This window comes from Vanessa cardui, chromosome 5, assembly GCF_905220365.1.
Source record: "Vanessa cardui chromosome 5, ilVanCard2.1, whole genome shotgun sequence".
Taxonomy (NCBI): Eukaryota; Metazoa; Arthropoda; class Insecta; order Lepidoptera; family Nymphalidae; genus Vanessa; species Vanessa cardui.
Genome location: NC_061127.1, coordinates 15,424,125 through 15,442,486, shown reverse-complemented (window position 1 = coordinate 15,442,486; position 18,362 = coordinate 15,424,125). Strand labels below are relative to the sequence as shown.

Here is an 18,362-nt window from a genome sequence, read left to right as displayed (position 1 = left end):
ATAACTTAGTTTTTACAACATTTTTTATGAATTCCGGACGTAATAAATATAAAGAGAATGAATATCTTTGGTGACATTGACAGTTTAAAAAAAGTATGGACGCAAGGCATGACAGCATCGGAATAAAAATAATTGAAAGCTGAAACTTGAAAATAAACGGTTATGATCTTGTTTATTGTAAACTTTTGACAGGAATTTCGTATTTTAACAAATAATGAATTTTTCGAGCTTTTCATCGAGTCCTCCAGCAATCAGCAACGTGCAGGCGGTTAGGCGCGTTAAAACATTTGTGAGTAAATGTTTGAAATGTAACTTAAGGTTATGTTTTATCATTACTAAAAAACGGTTTCTTTCAGGTATTACCAGACAAATGCTTAGAGAAGCGTGTAGGCTGCGCTTGGAGACGTGGAAACCAGTTCGCTATATATCCTCGAAGCCAAAATGTGAACAAAACTACATCAGAAACAGCGACTAAAACTGACGACAAAATTTTAAACGTTCGCCAAGATGTAGTTCTTTTTACGCCAATTTTGCGTAAGTTAGTCAACGAAGCCAACGGAACATTCCTATGTGTACAAAAACTTGTAGAAACATCAAAAAGTTCAGATAATCAGGTTGAGTTTCTGAAACTTTCGCGCCAATATCGTTCCATTATAAGAGTGTGCATAGAAAGTCTTCAAGAAGCAGCAGAAAAGGAAACAGATGGCCTTCAGAAAAATACATTAGTTTCATACATAACAATTTTTTACTCTATTGAATGTATATGGCATCTATGTGAAATATTATACATAGATATAATTCCTGGAGAAGTAGTATTACCATTTTTATTGGAATGGGTACGATTCCATTTTCCTTGTCATGAGCAGACCGCTGCACAATTGCTTGAAGCATGTGAACGAGGTTCGGAAGATCATCCTGAGTACTGGGATACAGTAATTGGTATGGTGGTGCAGGGTAGAGTGGATGTAGCCAGAGCATTACTTAAGCTACACTCTGCAGCAGATTCTAATGAGTTTAAACTTGTTGACAATTCATTGCGAAGTATGCCAGTGTACAGTGTAAGTAAAGCTTACTTTCCAAATATAGCTTATAACTATTTCTGTAGTAATTTTAGGGTAGTGTTCAAAAAGCACACAAAAACAAATATTTCACGCTCTTTAAAGGGGGAATGTTTAATCAACATGTTAGCCATACAGAAGCAAGAAATTAATATATAATTTGAAACCCCCATAATATTATTTTAATTCAAAACAGATAATTAATGAATATTAGCGATGTATTATATTGACAGTGATTCAACCAACTTTAGAAACTAAGATTCTATGTCACTTGTATCTTCAGTTTTATGGTGGAGGTGGTACCTCCACCTGCCATACCCACTTAAGTACATATTTCCAGGGAAGAAAGTAGCCTAAAAATAAAATTAAAAAATGAATTAATTCTGTTTGACGATTTTGGTGTGATTGACTAATACGTGTCCATTCAAACTATCAAATATGTATTATTAAGTAAGATGAATTATGTAATTTCAGGTATATGGTGGCATATCGACTGGAGAGTTCACAATAACATGGAAACACTGGCAAGCTGAATGTCGCTCAAAGCTGAGTAGCCGGATACTTGCACAACAGCCACAGCTTGAGCTCATCATGAGAGTGAGTGAATTTGTTTTTAAAAAGTCGATGAGAATACAAGACTATACTTTCAGTAGGATTGATACAAGAACTTTTGGATACTCATTATAAAAATGTTTAGGCCCATTGTAATCCCTTTTTTTTACGCTGGAAAAACGCTTTACGCGCTTCCCCCACGTGATGGAAAGTGGGGGGGTGTGTGGGGCTCCCCGGTTTCCTGAACGCCTAGTGCGCCCAGGTTCACCGGGTTTACCCACTAAAAAAACCAGCGGTACCGTCTCCGTCTTTCGGCGGGCGCCACGGGATCGCTTACGCATGCTACCGTGACCCATTGTAATCCCTGGTGTAGGAAATGATATAGGTCTTCTTAAGAATAGGCTGTCTAAGAAGACAATGGTAGCACTACCTTTTCATTGAAAATAAAATAACTAAATTAACAGACAGACAAAAAATTTTTAAAAAATCACTAAACAAAATCTATGGAGATAATAAGATAACCTACAACAATAAAAAAGAACTCTCAAATTTTCTACTACTGTTACTGCTTTGTTTTAATTTAAGTAACATTGTATAATTTATAAAATTAGTCATTTTAAAAATTAATTAATGTTCAGTGTTCACAATTAATAAGAAAGTTGCATAACTTTTAAGAAAATTTCTGCTTAAAATGAAAATAAAATCAATGAAGCACTAAGTTTGGGTAAATAATATTTAAAAATTAAATATAACATTTTTTAATGATGTAATATTATTTTTTCTTATGTAATATTATTTTTTCTTATGTAATATTATTTTTTCTTATGTAATATTATTTTTTTTTTATTATATTGAATTGGAAGAATTAAGCAACAGATCATGAATTAGCTCTTAGTTCGCATTTTCGCACAATGATGTCGTAGCAGAGTGGCGCAGTGGAAGCGTGCTGGGCCCATAACCCAGAGGTCCGTGGATCGAAACCACGCTCTGCTATAACAAATTTTTACAATATATTTTGTTTGTAAAATTTATCTTTCTTTTTTAAAACTCTTACATACAATTCATGATGAGACTTATTATTTGTCACTATTTTGTATTTAAGACAACACGCTGTTTTTAAAGAATGCGATATTTTATTCGTATCGTAAAAGAAAATAGAGCTGCCTGCCATGTTTTTCTAATATAAATAATAGTGATTATGCAATGATATTCTAATAAACAGATATGTTATATCCATACTAAACGACAGAAAAAAGTGTGCCGCGCCGGGGACCGTTTATTTTAGTTTATTTTTACATTTCGTTAAAAGTAAAAAGGATAGCTTGATAAAAACAATAAATAAAAGGGATAACTAGATGTTTTAATTATGCAAAACGTATTACTATGTAATTTTGATGTATTAATACTTATTACTACGTAAAACGACTAAAGGCAAACGTCCCAATTAGGACGTTTTCTAGTCTTCACTTTTTGCGCGTTAATAACATATCTGTTTACTACAACATCATTGGTGATTATGTATATCGGTTTCGTAATAATAAAATGTTATGTAATATTTTTCTTCTATTAAATAAATAACAAATAAGGCATAGTACGACACAAATTAGATGTAGCATCGGAAAATGCAATGGAATGAAAATAAAACCGATTACTGCCGATTTTTACAACCAATAGAAATAGCTCCCTATCGCGCCATTCGACGCTATTCGTCGCTATAGATTCACGCGTCAGAGAAAGCAAGTGCATGTAAATCGACGCGTCAAATTGACGAATATATTAGGTCATGTGATATTACAAATTATAACGTTTGTGCAAAGATCATATTCGCATGAGAAATAAATATTGATAATATGGGATAGCGTACTTATTTCGGATTTGATCGGTTTTACGAATTTTGCCGATGCGACATCTAACTCGACGACCTCCATGGTCGAGTGCTGTATACACCGGTTTTCATGGGTACGCCACTCTGAGGTCCCGGGTTCGATTCCCGGCCGAGCCGATGTAGATTACCATTAGTTTTCTATGTTGTCTTGGGTCTGGGTGTTTGTGGTACCGTCGTTACTTCTGATTTCCATAACACAAGTGCTTCAGCTGCTTACATTGGGATCAGAGTAATGTATGTGATGTTGTCTCATATTTATTATTTATTTATAATACTAACCTAAGAAAGTTAAAAGTTAAAACTTGTGTCGTACTATAAGCTTGTAATTTCCAATTTCAGCTAATGGTCGGCGAGTACTCGGCGTTCGAGTCGATCCGGCCGAAGTATAGCTCGTGGTTCGACGTGCTGGGAGGGTGGGTGCTGTTCACGGCGCCGTGGGTGCGGAGGCGCGAGCTGGGCGCGGCGGGCGCGGCGTGCGCCGGGCTGGCGCCGGCCGCGCGCTCGCACCTCGACGTCATGGTGCGCGCACTGCTCGAGGGCGATCTACATCAGGTGAGGGAGCCTCAGTCTGGGGGCCTCGGTCGACGGGTCCCAAGAACTAAATCAACAACACAACAACAACAACAACAGCCTGTAAAATTCCCACTGCTGGGCTAAAGGCCTCCTCTCCGTTTGAGGGGAAGGTTTGGAACATATTCCACCACGCTGTTCCAATGCGGGTTGGTGGAATACACATGTGGCAGAATTTCTATGAAATTTGTCACATGCAGGTTTCCTCACGATGTTTTCCTTCACCGCAGAGCACGAGATGAATTATAAAGACAAATTAAGCACATGAAACAGCGGTGCTTGCCTGGGTTTGAACCCGCAATCATCGGTTAAGATGCACGCGTTCGAACCACTGGGCCATCTCGACTTTTTAAGAACTAAATCGTATCTGCGAAATTCCTACTTTACAGTGTGATGGCTTAAGGTTTTGTAAAACTATGTTTTTCATATACGGTATTGTTCTACTGGTTATCTAAAAAAGTAAACACTTAATTTAAAAGAAAAACACACTACCGTGTAGTTAATGTTATGCAAGTTAATAATTAAAAATAAAGTCGATTTTGTCTTATTTTTCCATAAGATTATGTTCTTGGGACCCGTCGAAATACTAACCATTTTTGATACATAGTTGTATTATGTAATAGTATTGTAATTTATTTTATAAAATCATAAACCGAGCCTAAGATAAATATTAAGTATATAAAGAAAAAATAATATATTAAAATGCGTGGATTAAAAGTATATACATTATTATAAGGATTGTCATCGTCTAATTGTAATTTTATTTCCTTATTTTAACAGGTGATCCACGAAATTCAGCAAATACCAGACAATGGTTGGTTTGCATCACACTTAACAGACATGCTGTATCACTGCGGCAAATTGCAAATATTGGACCATCAAACTGAGTGAGTTTCTTTTAAATTTTTCTCTTAACATACTATTTTTACATATTATTATGTTTTTTGTATTTTTTAAATCTTTATGCAAACATAACGTTTATATCGCTTTTTCTTCATACTGTAGGAGTACTACTCGAGCAGTTCAAATAAAACACTTGTTTGTTAAATAAGGCCCAAATTAATTAATGTACTTAATTTTAGCGTGACCAACCGTCTACGCGACAGTCTCATCCTAGAATACGGGTCGCTGCTACTGGAACATAAATCCCTGTGGTCCGTCGGTCTGTCGTACCTCGCTTCGTGCTCCCCCGAAGGCCTGAAACGAGCCGAATTGCTGCTGGAACGAATGCCAATAGAGACTGAGGCTAAAGCCATGAGAGTGATGGCGGAGGCAAAGAAATACGGACTACTTAGTGTCGGTATGTATATATATATTTCAGTAAAGTAAAAGAATGTAAATTACCCACTGCTGGGCTAAGGCCTCCCCTCCCATCAAGGAAAGGGTTTGGAACATACTCCACCACACTGTTGCAATCTGGGTCAGTGATGTAATTAGTCACGTACAGGTTTCCTCGCGAGGGAAAGTGCAGTGGATTGATATTAGGTAGTAAAAGTACGACACAAATTAGATTGGAAAATGCAATGGAATGAAAATAAAACCGATTACTGCCGATTTACACAACCAATACAAATAGCTCCCTATCGCGCCATTCGACGCTATTGGTCGCTATAGATTCACGCGTCAGACAAAGCAAGTGCATGTAAATCGACGCGTCAAATTGACGAATATATTAGGTCATATGATATTACAAATTATTATGTTTGCGTAAAGATCATATTCGCATCAGAAATAAATATTGATAATTTGGGATACCGTACTCAATTCGGATGTGATCGGTTTTACGAATTTTGCCGATGCGACATCTAAGTTGTGTCGTACTATAAAGGCTCGCGCAAACTATAGCCGCGGCGGGCCTCAACGCATCGCATTGCTAAATTGCGCCAAAGCATATAGCAGACGCATCGGGCCGCACCGCAACCCAATATCTAATAATCAGTCAGGTTTTGGCAATCGAAGAAGACGGATCGTTCTGACGAAGAGCTTTTTTTATTCAATATGTTGTTTTATGATTCCGCCTATCTCTTCCCATATTATTCCTTCTCTGTACATCATCATATTTGGGATGTTGAGAAAATAATAAACTTTAGTACTATAAAAAAATACCTGAATAAATATTGTTGATGATTCGGTTTCTGTTTTATTAATTATTTTTATTAATTAATTATGGTAATTCGCGAACAGCACTCGTTCAGCCGTCTACTTGTTGCGTCTGCTAACGCACACTGAGACGGACCGCATCGCAACGCATAACATCGCCGCATAAATACGCTTGGCTAGCGATGCGCCAATGCGTTGCGATGCGGCCCGTCGCGGCCAGCCTGAGGTGTGCGATAGCCCATACAAAATGTATGAAACTGATTCAGGGGCATTTTTGTTATGCGTTGCGGCCCGCCTCAGTGTGCGCCTATCTTAACTGTGTGTAAAAGTCTGATAGTATAAATAAATAAATAAATATAATAAATATGAGACAACATCACATACATTACTCTGATCCCAATGTAAGTAGCTAAAGCACTTGTGTTATGGAATATCAGAAGTAACGACGGTACCACAAACACCCAGACCCAAAGCAACATAGAAAACTAATGATAATCTATATCGTCTCGGCCGGGAATCGAACCCGGGACCTCGGAGTGGCGTACCCTTGAAAACCGGTGTACGCACCACTCGACCACGGAGGTCGTCAAGTATAACAATGAATAACACTTGAGTCCGGGCTGCAGCGCAGAGCGTGGCGGCGTGCGCGGGCGCGCGGCGGCTGGGCGCGGGCGCGGCGGGCGCGGCGCTGGCGTGGGGCGCGCGCGCGCGCTGCGCGGCGCTGTGCTCGCGCGCGGCGCACGCGGCGCTGCGGGCCTACTGCGCCGGCCGCGCGCTGCCCGCCGCCGACCTGCTGCTGTCCGCCGGCGCCACGCTGCTCATCGACGACACGCTGCTGCTGCTCGGTGCGTTGCCATATGCCTATAAGAATATATTATAAACTACGCACGTAGCATTCGTTATATAATAGGCTATTTGACTGGTTTTTAAAATCCATTTTATATTATTAGTTATTAGTAGAGGTTAAGGAACCTAGTACATGTTTGCCGAAAAATATCATATTAAAAATTCCATATTTAAATAACGTGCGAAAATGCTACTTGGACAATATGGCGCTGCAATGGAGTCGGTGACGTCACTTTGCTGTATTTTAATCTGTGTTACATATAGTAGAAAAGCAAGGTTTACACGAAAGTGACTTCATGATAAGCTCGAGAAGAAGCCCAAACAGGAGCGTTTTGTGTCACGTGACAAATGTTTGAAAAAAAGCATTATTATTTATTGATTTTTGAATAAATTAAGTATTATTCTCAAGTTTTATTAGTATATAACCATTTTGAAACTCGTAATATACAGTGATTACAATAATTCACAATTTATTTTTCACATTGTCAAATAGCCTATTAAAGCTGTTTTTAAATCCGTGTAAACTGTTTTTCATCAATTAAATTTTTGCGACTTTAAAAATGTTTGTTATTGTATGTTTATAATTTAAGTTAAAATCTGATATATATAAATTGTTTCCATTACAGGCAAATACTGTGACTTCCATAGGCTATATAAGAACAGAGAATTCAGAAAGGCAGCAAAACTTCTCATTTCTTTGATTACTTCCAATATTTCACCTGATTAGTAAGTAGAAAGAATTTTTCATTTATTTCTTGGTAATGAGAGACAGATATTTTCATTTTGTTTTACTAATATTAAATCTAATTTAACACTTTTATCCTGTTTTATTGGGTATTTGGGTTACTACACTACTACAATATTACTAAAGTAACAAATTATATAATAAAAATCATAAAGGATACAACTTTAATTTTTATAATTTATTATATTTATTATCACTCAATTTTTTTTTATATTATTATAAAAAAAATTAAATTAAATGTACTTATTAAACACAAACCTTCTTCATCAGCTTCTGGCCTACTCTACTCTTGGACACGCTGCCCCTGCTTGAAACAGATGAACCAGTTTTATCATCAGACGACACCTATGAGATCATGCTGTGTCTCGAATTGAGATCCACCTGCCTAAGTAGTGAGAAAGCCGACCTACTCCGGTTGGCTTTGGCTAGAAACCTTGCACGGACCGCACTTATTGATGTTGATGATGAATAATGTTTATTGAAAAGTGTATGAGTAATTTTTGCAAGCAGGATAATTATATTAAAATGTGTATGCTATTGAGAAGGAAGTGTTTGTTTTGAATTATAATGAGGATAATTTTGAATGCCTTTTTTTAAGTGCTACATTGATTGATGTTCATTGTACGCTTCGTTAGGGAAGAGGAGGTCAGGTTAGATGGATTCTGTGATAGCTCCACCAGAATTATCCTTGCTACTGAAGTATTGTGTTTTGGTGTACAAGAAAAAGAGTTTGGCATATTTGATTGGTATAAATGATGCGCCTTTTCATGTTTAATTTTCCCAGTCGTGATTCTTATTTTTTTCTAGGAAGTACTTTTCCATTAAAACAAAATGTGATTTTTATTGAGTAAACATTTGGTCATTTTTGTGTAACAAGAATTCAAAACTTCCCAAATTCGTTTATTAATCTGGCAATTAAATAAGAATAATTAATTAATACCAAAAGTGCTCGAACAGTATATATATAGTTTAAAGTATCTTTCTCATAGTCAGGGTCATAGTACCATTGCTATCTCGATTTAATTATTAGATGTAATGTTTTGAAAGAAATTGCGAAGATTACAATTGAAAGCTCAGAAAAATCTAGGCCATGTCATTTTTTGCAATTTACTACTCCGTCAAATAATTCTATATAGTTCTGAGAACTATGCTGGTGTTGTACTATTTAAAAATTTTTTTAAAGAAATACAAGGAGTATGAATTAACATATTAATGTTATAAGAGAATGGATACTAGCAGGTTTATTAAAAAAAAAAGTTCTTTTAAAAATGGTACTATGTCCCAAGAATTAACTATGTATTGATGACTATAACATTATCATGCAACACTAAATAATTATTGTATAATTTTAATAACTGTATCGTAACAAATAGTATTAATGTCAATATTGTGTACCTTAGCTTCACTTTATACATACTAAGATTGCATATCTGTGTGTGCATTTTTGTAATTTTATACAGTTTCGAGACAAATCTCTAATGTGAGTCAATGAACTATTGTAATTCCAGATTTTATTATTAATTTACTTCTGATGAAAAATTGTTGAATAAAATGATTATTTAATTTATTTTTTTATTTTTATAAACATAGTACCAAATTCACTTTATTTCTTCAGTATAACTGCTGAAAAATACATCCTACTGTTCCTATAATTTGACCCAATCACAACAGTAATTATTTAACTAATTTCTAGGGAGTATGCTAAATCTCACACATGTGCACACTATCATGTCTGAACTGAGCTATCTTGTTAAAAAAGCATGGGTGGTGGGGATACTTGAAAGGTGACTTGATTTTCTACTCTTTGGAGCCCCATCATCACACTAGTTCTATACCTAACTACATAGTTTGTACAGTTCATCTTATTTATCACGAAAATATTTCCCCAAAAGATAACAACCATTTTTCCTTTAAATTCAGTATGAGGTAACCAGCTTAAGTACTTTATAATTATATATACCACCCATACGGATGTAAGTGGTGTTTTAAGTGGAATAAAAAATTCTACTAATTTTCAATTTCAAGGTTAAATGAAAATATATTTTCTTTAGGTTTTTAATAATACTTAAACAACAATGGTTGAGAATTTCAAGAGCCAATCGCTATAAGGGTGACCTAATACATATTAGAAAAAAAAAATATTCAAATAGTTATTTTATTTGCAAGTTATATGGTTTCACATTATAAAAATTATCTTGATTCTTTGAACTAACAAGAGTATAATAATAAGTCATAAAGCAGAAGAATATCAGTGAATTTTGATGCTTTGTAACCCCGAAAAATACAGATTAAAATAAATTAGATAATTGTTTGAATGAATAAATTTCTTAAACTATTGTAAAACATTGTAGGGATTAAAAAAATAAGTACAGATTGAGACAAGCATTTAAACACATAATTATTTAACATTTCCATAAAAAAAAAACAAAGATATTGGTACAAATCTATTGCATAGTAATTCTATGTATCTATATTAAAACAAAAAATTAAAAATGGAACTTCAAATTATAATTTTTATTTCTTATGTACTACGAATAACATTCAAGTTATCTTATAGCCATATTATTAACTTATAGAACTAAAATCACAGCAGGATGTAAATTAAATACTTAACAAATAAATTACCTTAAAAATATCCTTTTAGAGCAAAATTTTAAGCATAGAATACAAAATAATGATCTGTTTTAGAAAACAATTAAACATTTACTTCTTATTTTTGTAAAATGCTTCCATAGATTTCAGTTCTTGTAGCTCATAATTCAATATGGTGTCAAAACCTTTATAATGGAATTTACCAAAGAATAATTTATTCTTTAACATGTAAGGGAACCAAATTCGGTCATCAGGCCACATGTCGTCGAAAGGAATATCATCATACCCATACCACTGTGGAGCCATTTCTTCTGTTTCAACGGGGACTCCTTGATAAATAGAAGCCGAAAACACTCGTACGTCCATTAATAACGAATCACCTTCAAACGTAAATTCCAAATGACCTATATTTTTTAAATCGCACTTATTAACAACCACGCAGCATTCTTCCTTTAATTCACGTATTGCGGCATCAATAATGGTTTCATTTTGCTCCACTTTGCCGCCAAATCCGTTCCATTTGTTTACACCAAATCCACGTTTCTTCAAGCCCAATAAGATTTGAGTTTCATTGCGTAGAAAGACAAGTGTATAAACTTTTTTTAAAAACATTTTGTACCATTTATAATAATGAAAACTTGAGTTTGAAATCAGTGCAAAATATTATTTATAAATAACAGTTCAAAGTGTGGATTTTTAATATGTTATTTGATAGACGTCAAGCTTTAAATTCAATGACATTTCGCGCGTAAAGTTTTGGATACACGTACTATGTACTTTAGAGATTTTATCCATGTTGAATCCAGAAAGTATATAAAATATAATCACAAACATTAAGTTAAATAACTGATTACTATAATATTATCATTATCAGAGCGCTCTACTCAAATTCACTAATAAAAATTTCAAAATAATCAGCTATTGTATTTTTGTACTAAAAAAAAATGATTAATGTGCTCATGATAAATGTTTATTTACTGAAAACTTGAAGATGATATTTGATTATTATTTTTTTAAAATTAATCTGTATGAGTAGTTACATCTGCATAGTATTTATGAAAATAAATGCTCATGAATGTGGAGGATTACAGTATTGGCTCATAAGTGTAATCTACCCAGATCCATTGGTAAATTGAATCAATTGGTTTTGTAAACTTAAAATAAGCGATATTATGATAGACTTTAGCAACACAGAGCAAGTTAAAGACAAGTTAGAATGTTAATACCCCACTCTTCTTTTCGCTTTTTGTTTCATTTTAGTGAAAATGACAATTTAAAACTTGTATTGGTCATAACAATTCTTATTTTATTGTTGCAAGTGTGGCCTAATGATAAATAAAACCTATCTCCCAGAAACATTAGCACTGAAAGTAATGTTAATGTTTTCTTCATCTCATACATCATCATCGTCAAGCTTGGCAACTGTTATGTTCCTTATGTCTAGATTGTCTAGAGGTACACTACACACACATATTTTAAATCGGAAAACAGCAATAGGTACTTGTTTTAATGTTGCTAGGTTGTGGAGAATATTACGATTAATGGGTCTACGGAGCAAATTTGCACAAAGCACATGAAAATATCAAATTCTTAAAAACAAAGTACTTAATTTGAATTGATTGATCGATTTAAAGTCAATTTATTTAATTATTCTTAAAGAACATATCGTGCAAAGTGTGCATGTATCTGCGACAGACATACACTATGTATGACATACGGAACATCTAAAAATAGAACCTTTTGTAAAATGAAAAATAAACATTAATTAATTCACGTCTATATTGTGTGCGATGCCGCTATCGCAGCGAGCGAGTCCCAGTTAGTCTGGAAGCATTTGTTAGTGTCTTTTAAATTATAATTTGCAAATAATATTTTATAATTTTTATTGATATCAATACTGATAGAACTCACAAATACAGTACGGTAAAAATTGTTTCTAAACTGTTTATTTTTCAATCTCAAGATAGAGTTCTTTAGTTCGTTCAAAATCCTTTGAAATTTTAGGTAAGTATTTATCTTGTCTATGTTTTCATGGAAAATTGACTTTGCCTCGGTCTGAAAATATAATTATGTTAGCTTAAGGTAAGTAGTTTACGTGAGATACGGAGGTGATTTTAGAGGAACCGTGTCAATAGGTATACTGGCACAAAATATATTACATATTTTGTGCCAGTATCGGTACTAATCACAGTTAGGTTAGTTATTTTGTTATATAAAACTATTAAATAGAAAAGAAAACGAATACATTATTCCTTATAAAAAATATTAATAAATATTAAACGTCAGATGTTATTATACCTACATTATGTATGAGATTTATAGGTAGATAGAAGGCAAAGAGTAGATTCGCCCACTTACTCTTTGCGTACTGAATATATTAATAAATACATATATAGACAATTATTCATAAATATGATATTAAATATTAAAAATTCCCAACATAATTCAACTTTAACTTCAATTCAATTATTTATAGACGATAACTCAATAAATTAAAAATTCTCCGCGTTTTCTCTTATAAAACACTCGACTTGCAATTTTATGCAATACGTGGTCGCCATTTTTTATTAAGGCGCGGTTATACGTGAAACGGTTTCATTGCAGTTACATTAATTACTTTTTTTTATATGGTAACTGTCACTAGACATCTAAAAAAATATTATGTCCAACTTAGCATTAGAAATAATATTTTTTTTTTTTTTTTTTTTTTATGTTATAGGTAGGCGGACGAGCATATGGGCCACCTGATGGTAAGTGGTCACCATCACCCATAGGCAATGACGCTATAAGAAATATTAACTATTCCTTACATCATCAATGCGCCACCAACCTTGGGAACTAAGATGTTATGTCCCTTGTGCCTGTAGTTACACTGGCTCACTCACCCTTCAAACCGGAACACAACAATACTGAGTACTGTTATTTGGCGGTAGAATAACTGATGAGTGGGTGGTACCTACCCAGATGGGCTTGCACAAAGACCTACCACCAAGTAGTATGGAAAGGCTCTACCTCCACTCCACCTCTGAATTTCTTATTTTTAGGTTTTTAAGTTGGAATATTAAGAGACACAATATTATACTATAATACTTTGGGAAATTTTTGTTGTATTTTTGAGGGATATGTAACAAGCAGGATATAGTACATACATAAATAATTGTGTTTAACTAACATGACTTAGTATTTTTAGATGTTGAAAAAGAGTAGTAAGTTTGTTGCCGTTTCTACTCGGTAGGACATGCATTCCGAATTTGATTTGATTTGTAACGCAGAATCGACCAAGATCAATGATGTAGTATATCCTCCTCTTAAACAGTTCACCTCTTAATCTTCACTTTAATCGCCGATTTCGATGTAATTGAGTAAATGGATTGAATTGTTTAATGATGATATCGTATATACGTGTCGACCATCGAGTTCATAACCTATATTAAATGGTTAAGTTCGATCGCGTCAAAGTTGTTTCTGTTTCGTTATTTCCCTTGTAGTTAAAATATTTCTATAGAACAGTAGTTCCTAAACTTATTTTTCTCGTGGACCACTTTCAAATTTTTATTGGTCGCTTAAAGTCGCCAAAAAATAAAAAATTGTGTCGCTTCTGAGTTCTGTCCCTATATTCCGATAGGTAAAATAAAAACGAAAAATAGTACATTTTCTAACACTTTACTTATTAAAAGAATATAAATACAAGAAAAAATTAATAAGGTAATATAACTATGCTACATTACTTACTTAATTACTTACATTAGATACATTTTCGTGGATCCACTAACATCTTATGGACCCCCATTTTTTATACACGCCTACGTAGACCCCATCATGTCTCCCGTGGACCCCTGGAGGTCCACCTGGGAATCACTTCTATAGAACATTCTGTGTCAGGATCGCAGTTTTGCTGGACACCGAGGTAACTACTTTTAGGTAACTACTAAAATGATGGATTTACAACATTATTCATAAATACTTTATTTTATTTACGTTATAATAAAATATATACAATAAAGTTAATTTGCATATTATATAAATTTAAACGAATCTATTTCAAAAATAGTCGATAAAGTAAAAGTGGCGTTTTTTCGTCACCTTTTAATCTTTTTTGATATATTGTTTGTCTAAGTATGATTGTCTGATTGTCTGTATATGTAACGAGGGCTTTCATCATAGTTATGAATAACTATTAAGCTAGATAGCTTCTGATAAATTACTAGTTCTATGAAGTATTCAGACAAAAATCGAACATAAAATTAATTGGTAATGAAAATATCAAATAAACTAATTCTTTACGTTTGTCGTATCGTTGAATCATTGTGAATTGATTTTGGTTACAGAATGTAATTTATTTACAGTCGAATAAACGATTTTTTTCGACCACACGGACGAAAAAAAGGCACCAACCAAATTACAATGAATGGTTCCTCAGTTCTACATATTTAAATCTTACCAAGAATAATGTAAGGGTTTTGAGATTGATTTTTTATTACAGTCCGAAGTAAAGGCTCACACGTACACATACAATAAAACACAGCGAGTGTCAATAAATATTTTTAAAGTTCAAACTCAGGGCTAAGTAAGTTTAGGGCCCTAACTAGACCTAAATATAAAATGAAGAACTCTTTAGAGAAATGCCCTTTCTTGTTGGTTCGCTCAAAACAAGCATTCAAAATTATTAGCTTTTCTATAACAATAGCCATCATTAGGTTATATAAAACGGCCTATAAAGAACTTATCTAAGGGAATATATGTAATATAATATGTACGTCGTTTAGAGTTACAGGAAAGATAATTTTAGATCCCGAAAGGAAATAATTATCATGTTTCTTTCTATTAAAGTTTTACTTCACATCCAACAAATCAAAGTTTGATAGTATGCTTATACAAATCAGCGGTTAAAACAAAAGTTTCCAATGGGATACACTATACAAAGAGTCTAGCGAATCCCTCTCAAGTTTTATAAAGTCCGCTGGGTTGATTTATAATTAAAATATTCGAGAATATTTCGTCGATGAAATTCACTGATTTTACCCTGGTAAAAGTTGTAAAATATAAGGTGAACTGGCATGCTGCCAATGTTGCCACAGATTCATTGGAATAATTAATTAGTCAACCCTTATATGTTTTTATCATATGTAATTAACTGGATAAATACTTGATGCAGAAAGCATGAAGGCGGTTTTAATTCACTTCGAAATTTAATTCCTACCTTAATATACAAAGTATTTGTATTCAAATAAGTGACAATAATAAAAACAGTGGTTTGTCTTGCTATATAAAGCTAGTATAGAGTCTATACTATTGGTACTAATGTCGGACAAAACAATCAAACGAATAAATATTTACATTACAGATATTCACACAGACAGATATTTCAGCGGAATTTCCCTAAGGACCGAGTAGGGCCGAGCCTAGGGCGGCAAAAATTTGCTTAGATTTTTTTAGCCGTTGCACGATATGTGAGTGTAAATCAGAAACAAAACTAAACAGGTGAACTTTACTCCAAGAAAAAACCGTGTCTAAAAATTCTGATTGTTATTAATAGATTCAGAGAGTAAGGCGGCAATCTTTCTGGGCCATACAGCAGTCAAGTCAAATCTGCCCCTCAATCTAAAACAAATAAACAGATTCGAACACAAAACGTCGAATTTGTCACAACTTAGATATACAGAAATTGAATTGGACATACGGAACTAATAAAATTTATGTTAGTTATCGGTTTCGGTCAAAGTTGCCCGACAAAATTGCCTTCCACTAGCGTAATTAGGTCACACCACTGACACAGTACCCGCTCGTGGTCCATAATTATACTCCGTGACGTACGGGGTAGGTTTTTATAATTATACTCGCATTTGATTCAGACGAATTTAGGTTGTTTTTTATTATTTCCATATCAGGAAATGCATGAAGTTATACTGGTGTAATATTCATAAAAATAATTTAGGATATATCTTTTCACTCAATTCATTAATTTAAATATTTTTTATATCAGTAGACATATAAATAATTTATTAAAGTGATAAAATTATATAATAAGTACACATATTTATATGAGAAATTATTTTTCTATAAGAAAATTCAAAGGTTTTCAAAGTTAAATTATACTGTATTCTGGGAGGCATTCAAGGGCACTTCGCAGAATTTTATTAGACGTACACCGTCTTGGAATGTAGATTGTCCAAGACATGAGTCGCCAAGAAACACGGTTGTTGTTTATTTCAAACATTTGTGATACAAAGTTATGTCAATTGAATTAAATTAAAATGTATATAATGTATCTGCTCCCTGCTTTCTGTGGAGGAAATTGGAGGAATATTTTTTTATTTCTTCCGTATTTTTTGAGGCATTACACGCGTATAATATAATATATAAACATAGTAATATTTATTCACAAATTAACTTAAAATATGACGTTTAAGATCGATATACAAACTTATTTTTATACAATATTTCATTGAAATCGGTCCAGGCGATTTGATGTGAAAACGGGACAGAAATACAGATTGACTCTCGCATTTATAATATTAGTACGGTTCAATCAAAGTATGCACCCTTGCTATGAACTTTTGTCACCTCATGGGTAGTTCAATTGCCCCTTTACTAAAAAAACCATGCCAAGAATCACATCGGAGTAGAATTTTTGAAATTCCGAATAATGGAAATTTCTTGGAGTAAGGTTCGGGGAGTTCGTGGGTGTCAGACATTTCATTTGTAGCTCAACTAACTTAGAGGTTATTTGTTGTGCAGTGGTCTTGCTTTGTCGTGAAGCAGCAGAGGCCACTATTGAATCGTCTAGAGCGATTGACCAATCTTAGTTATTCAGCAGCTAGTTCTTCCTTCATGGTTTGCAGTTGCTGACAATAAATATCTGCCGTAATCGTTTGGCTAGATTTTAGAAATCTGTAGTTAACGGCACTATTCCATCAGATAATTATTGCCAATGTTACCTATGCCGAAGCTACCGATGTGTAGTGCGTACCCTTGCAGTCCCACGCCGCAGGGATGGCTCAGCGCTACTGTATTAATCAAGTGAAAGATTCATTCGGATCATTTATATTCCGCATAGAATGAATTGATCGTGTGAAATGGGAACTAAATGTTACCGCAACGAGATTATCCACGGTTAAATTGATGAGTCGTATTTCACATAATTGTAAGCGTTGTGTACAGAGGACAGTTTTGTTGATACTGCCAACATTAGAGAGGACGCCTCTAATTCAATGTATAATACAAGAAATAAATGTAAAATTGTAATCCCTACTTTCCATATGGTACAGAGAACGTTTTTATATATAATAAGATTCGGTAACTATAATGAATTTAGCATTTACTAAATTTAAAAAGTTCATTGGGAATAAATTAATAAATTATCCTAATTATAATACTTTACTCAAACTTTTTAGAAAAACGCTTGGATTTAGGCTCGGGTTCCATCACAGGACAGTAATTATTGTATAAAAAAATATTGTAAATCTGTTTATTTGAAAAGAGAAGCTATGTGAGTTTCTTGCCGTCTCTTCCTTGGGAAACGATGGTAGTTTACAAATGTCGACGATTCAAAAACGAATCATTTTGAAGTTTACTTAAGTTTACTATACAATTGATTTGAATAATCTTCACACATCTCTAATATAAATCAATTAAACATACATATATTTTAAATTAAAAAAGTAACTGTAAGTTCGGTCTACTCTTCTATAAAACAAATGGATTTTATTCCAGCAGTACCAGTATAGGTTAGTGGACTCACAAACGTCAATCATACGTGGCATAATTTTATCTGACATACGCAAGTTGCCTAACGAAGCCTTCTGTCTCTCGAGGCCAGATGAAATAAGCCAAATTATTATTATTGATTTAGATCCAACCTCACCTTTAATTATTTTTTCAATGAACATATCTTCACAGACGTGTTGCCTGCACCTTTGATACGTCTTTCTAGTAATTTGGCCGAGTTCATAAGTTTCAAATGAATATTAATGTGTTGACATTTAATCTATTGGAATTATAGTAAATATATAAT

General features: G+C 33.7%; 2 protein-coding genes and 1 non-coding gene across 3 annotated transcripts; 2 read left to right on the top strand and 1 right to left on the bottom strand.

The window, feature by feature from the left end:
• The first annotated feature begins 44 nt into the window (after window positions 1-44).
• LOC124529648 (nuclear pore complex protein Nup85) lies at window positions 45-9,320 on the top strand. The gene is made up of 9 exons (XM_047103470.1): window positions 45-289; window positions 357-1,058; window positions 1,533-1,655; window positions 3,835-4,047; window positions 4,846-4,952; window positions 5,148-5,365; window positions 6,792-7,010; window positions 7,638-7,737; window positions 8,027-9,320. The coding sequence occupies exons 1-9, from the start codon at window positions 215-217 to the stop codon at window positions 8,226-8,228; spliced, it is 1,959 nt and encodes a 652-aa protein (XP_046959426.1). The 5' UTR covers window positions 45-214; the 3' UTR covers window positions 8,229-9,320.
• Window positions 2,532-2,603, top strand: Trnam-cau. The gene has a single exon. It is a non-coding gene; the product is annotated as a tRNA-Met (tRNA).
• Window positions 9,321-9,746: 426 nt separating the features above from the next.
• Window positions 9,747-11,029, bottom strand: LOC124529895 (oxidized purine nucleoside triphosphate hydrolase-like). Its single transcript, XM_047103833.1, has one exon. It carries the CDS (start codon window positions 10,958-10,960, stop codon window positions 10,460-10,462), a length of 501 nt encoding a protein of 166 aa, XP_046959789.1. The 5' UTR covers window positions 10,961-11,029; the 3' UTR covers window positions 9,747-10,459.
• Between the last annotated feature and the right edge of the window lie 7,333 nt (window positions 11,030-18,362).

What these genes read in the sequence shown, in the direction of transcription:
- LOC124529648 (XM_047103470.1), top strand. Translation starts at nt 215, where the DNA reads ATGAATTTTTCGAGCTTTTCATCGAGTCCTCCAGCAATCAGCAACGTG. An exon ending in GAAGTATGCCAGTGTACAGT is followed by an intron (nt 1,059 to 1,532) that starts GTAAGTAAAGCT and finishes ATGTAATTTCAG; the next exon opens with GTATATGGTGGCATATCGAC. An exon ending in TCCAATATTTCACCTGATTA is followed by an intron (nt 7,738 to 8,026) that starts GTAAGTAGAAAG and finishes CTTCTTCATCAG; the next exon opens with CTTCTGGCCTACTCTACTCT.
- LOC124529895 (XM_047103833.1), bottom strand. Translation starts at nt 10,960, where the DNA reads ATGTTTTTAAAAAAAGTTTATACACTTGTCTTTCTACGCAATGAAACT.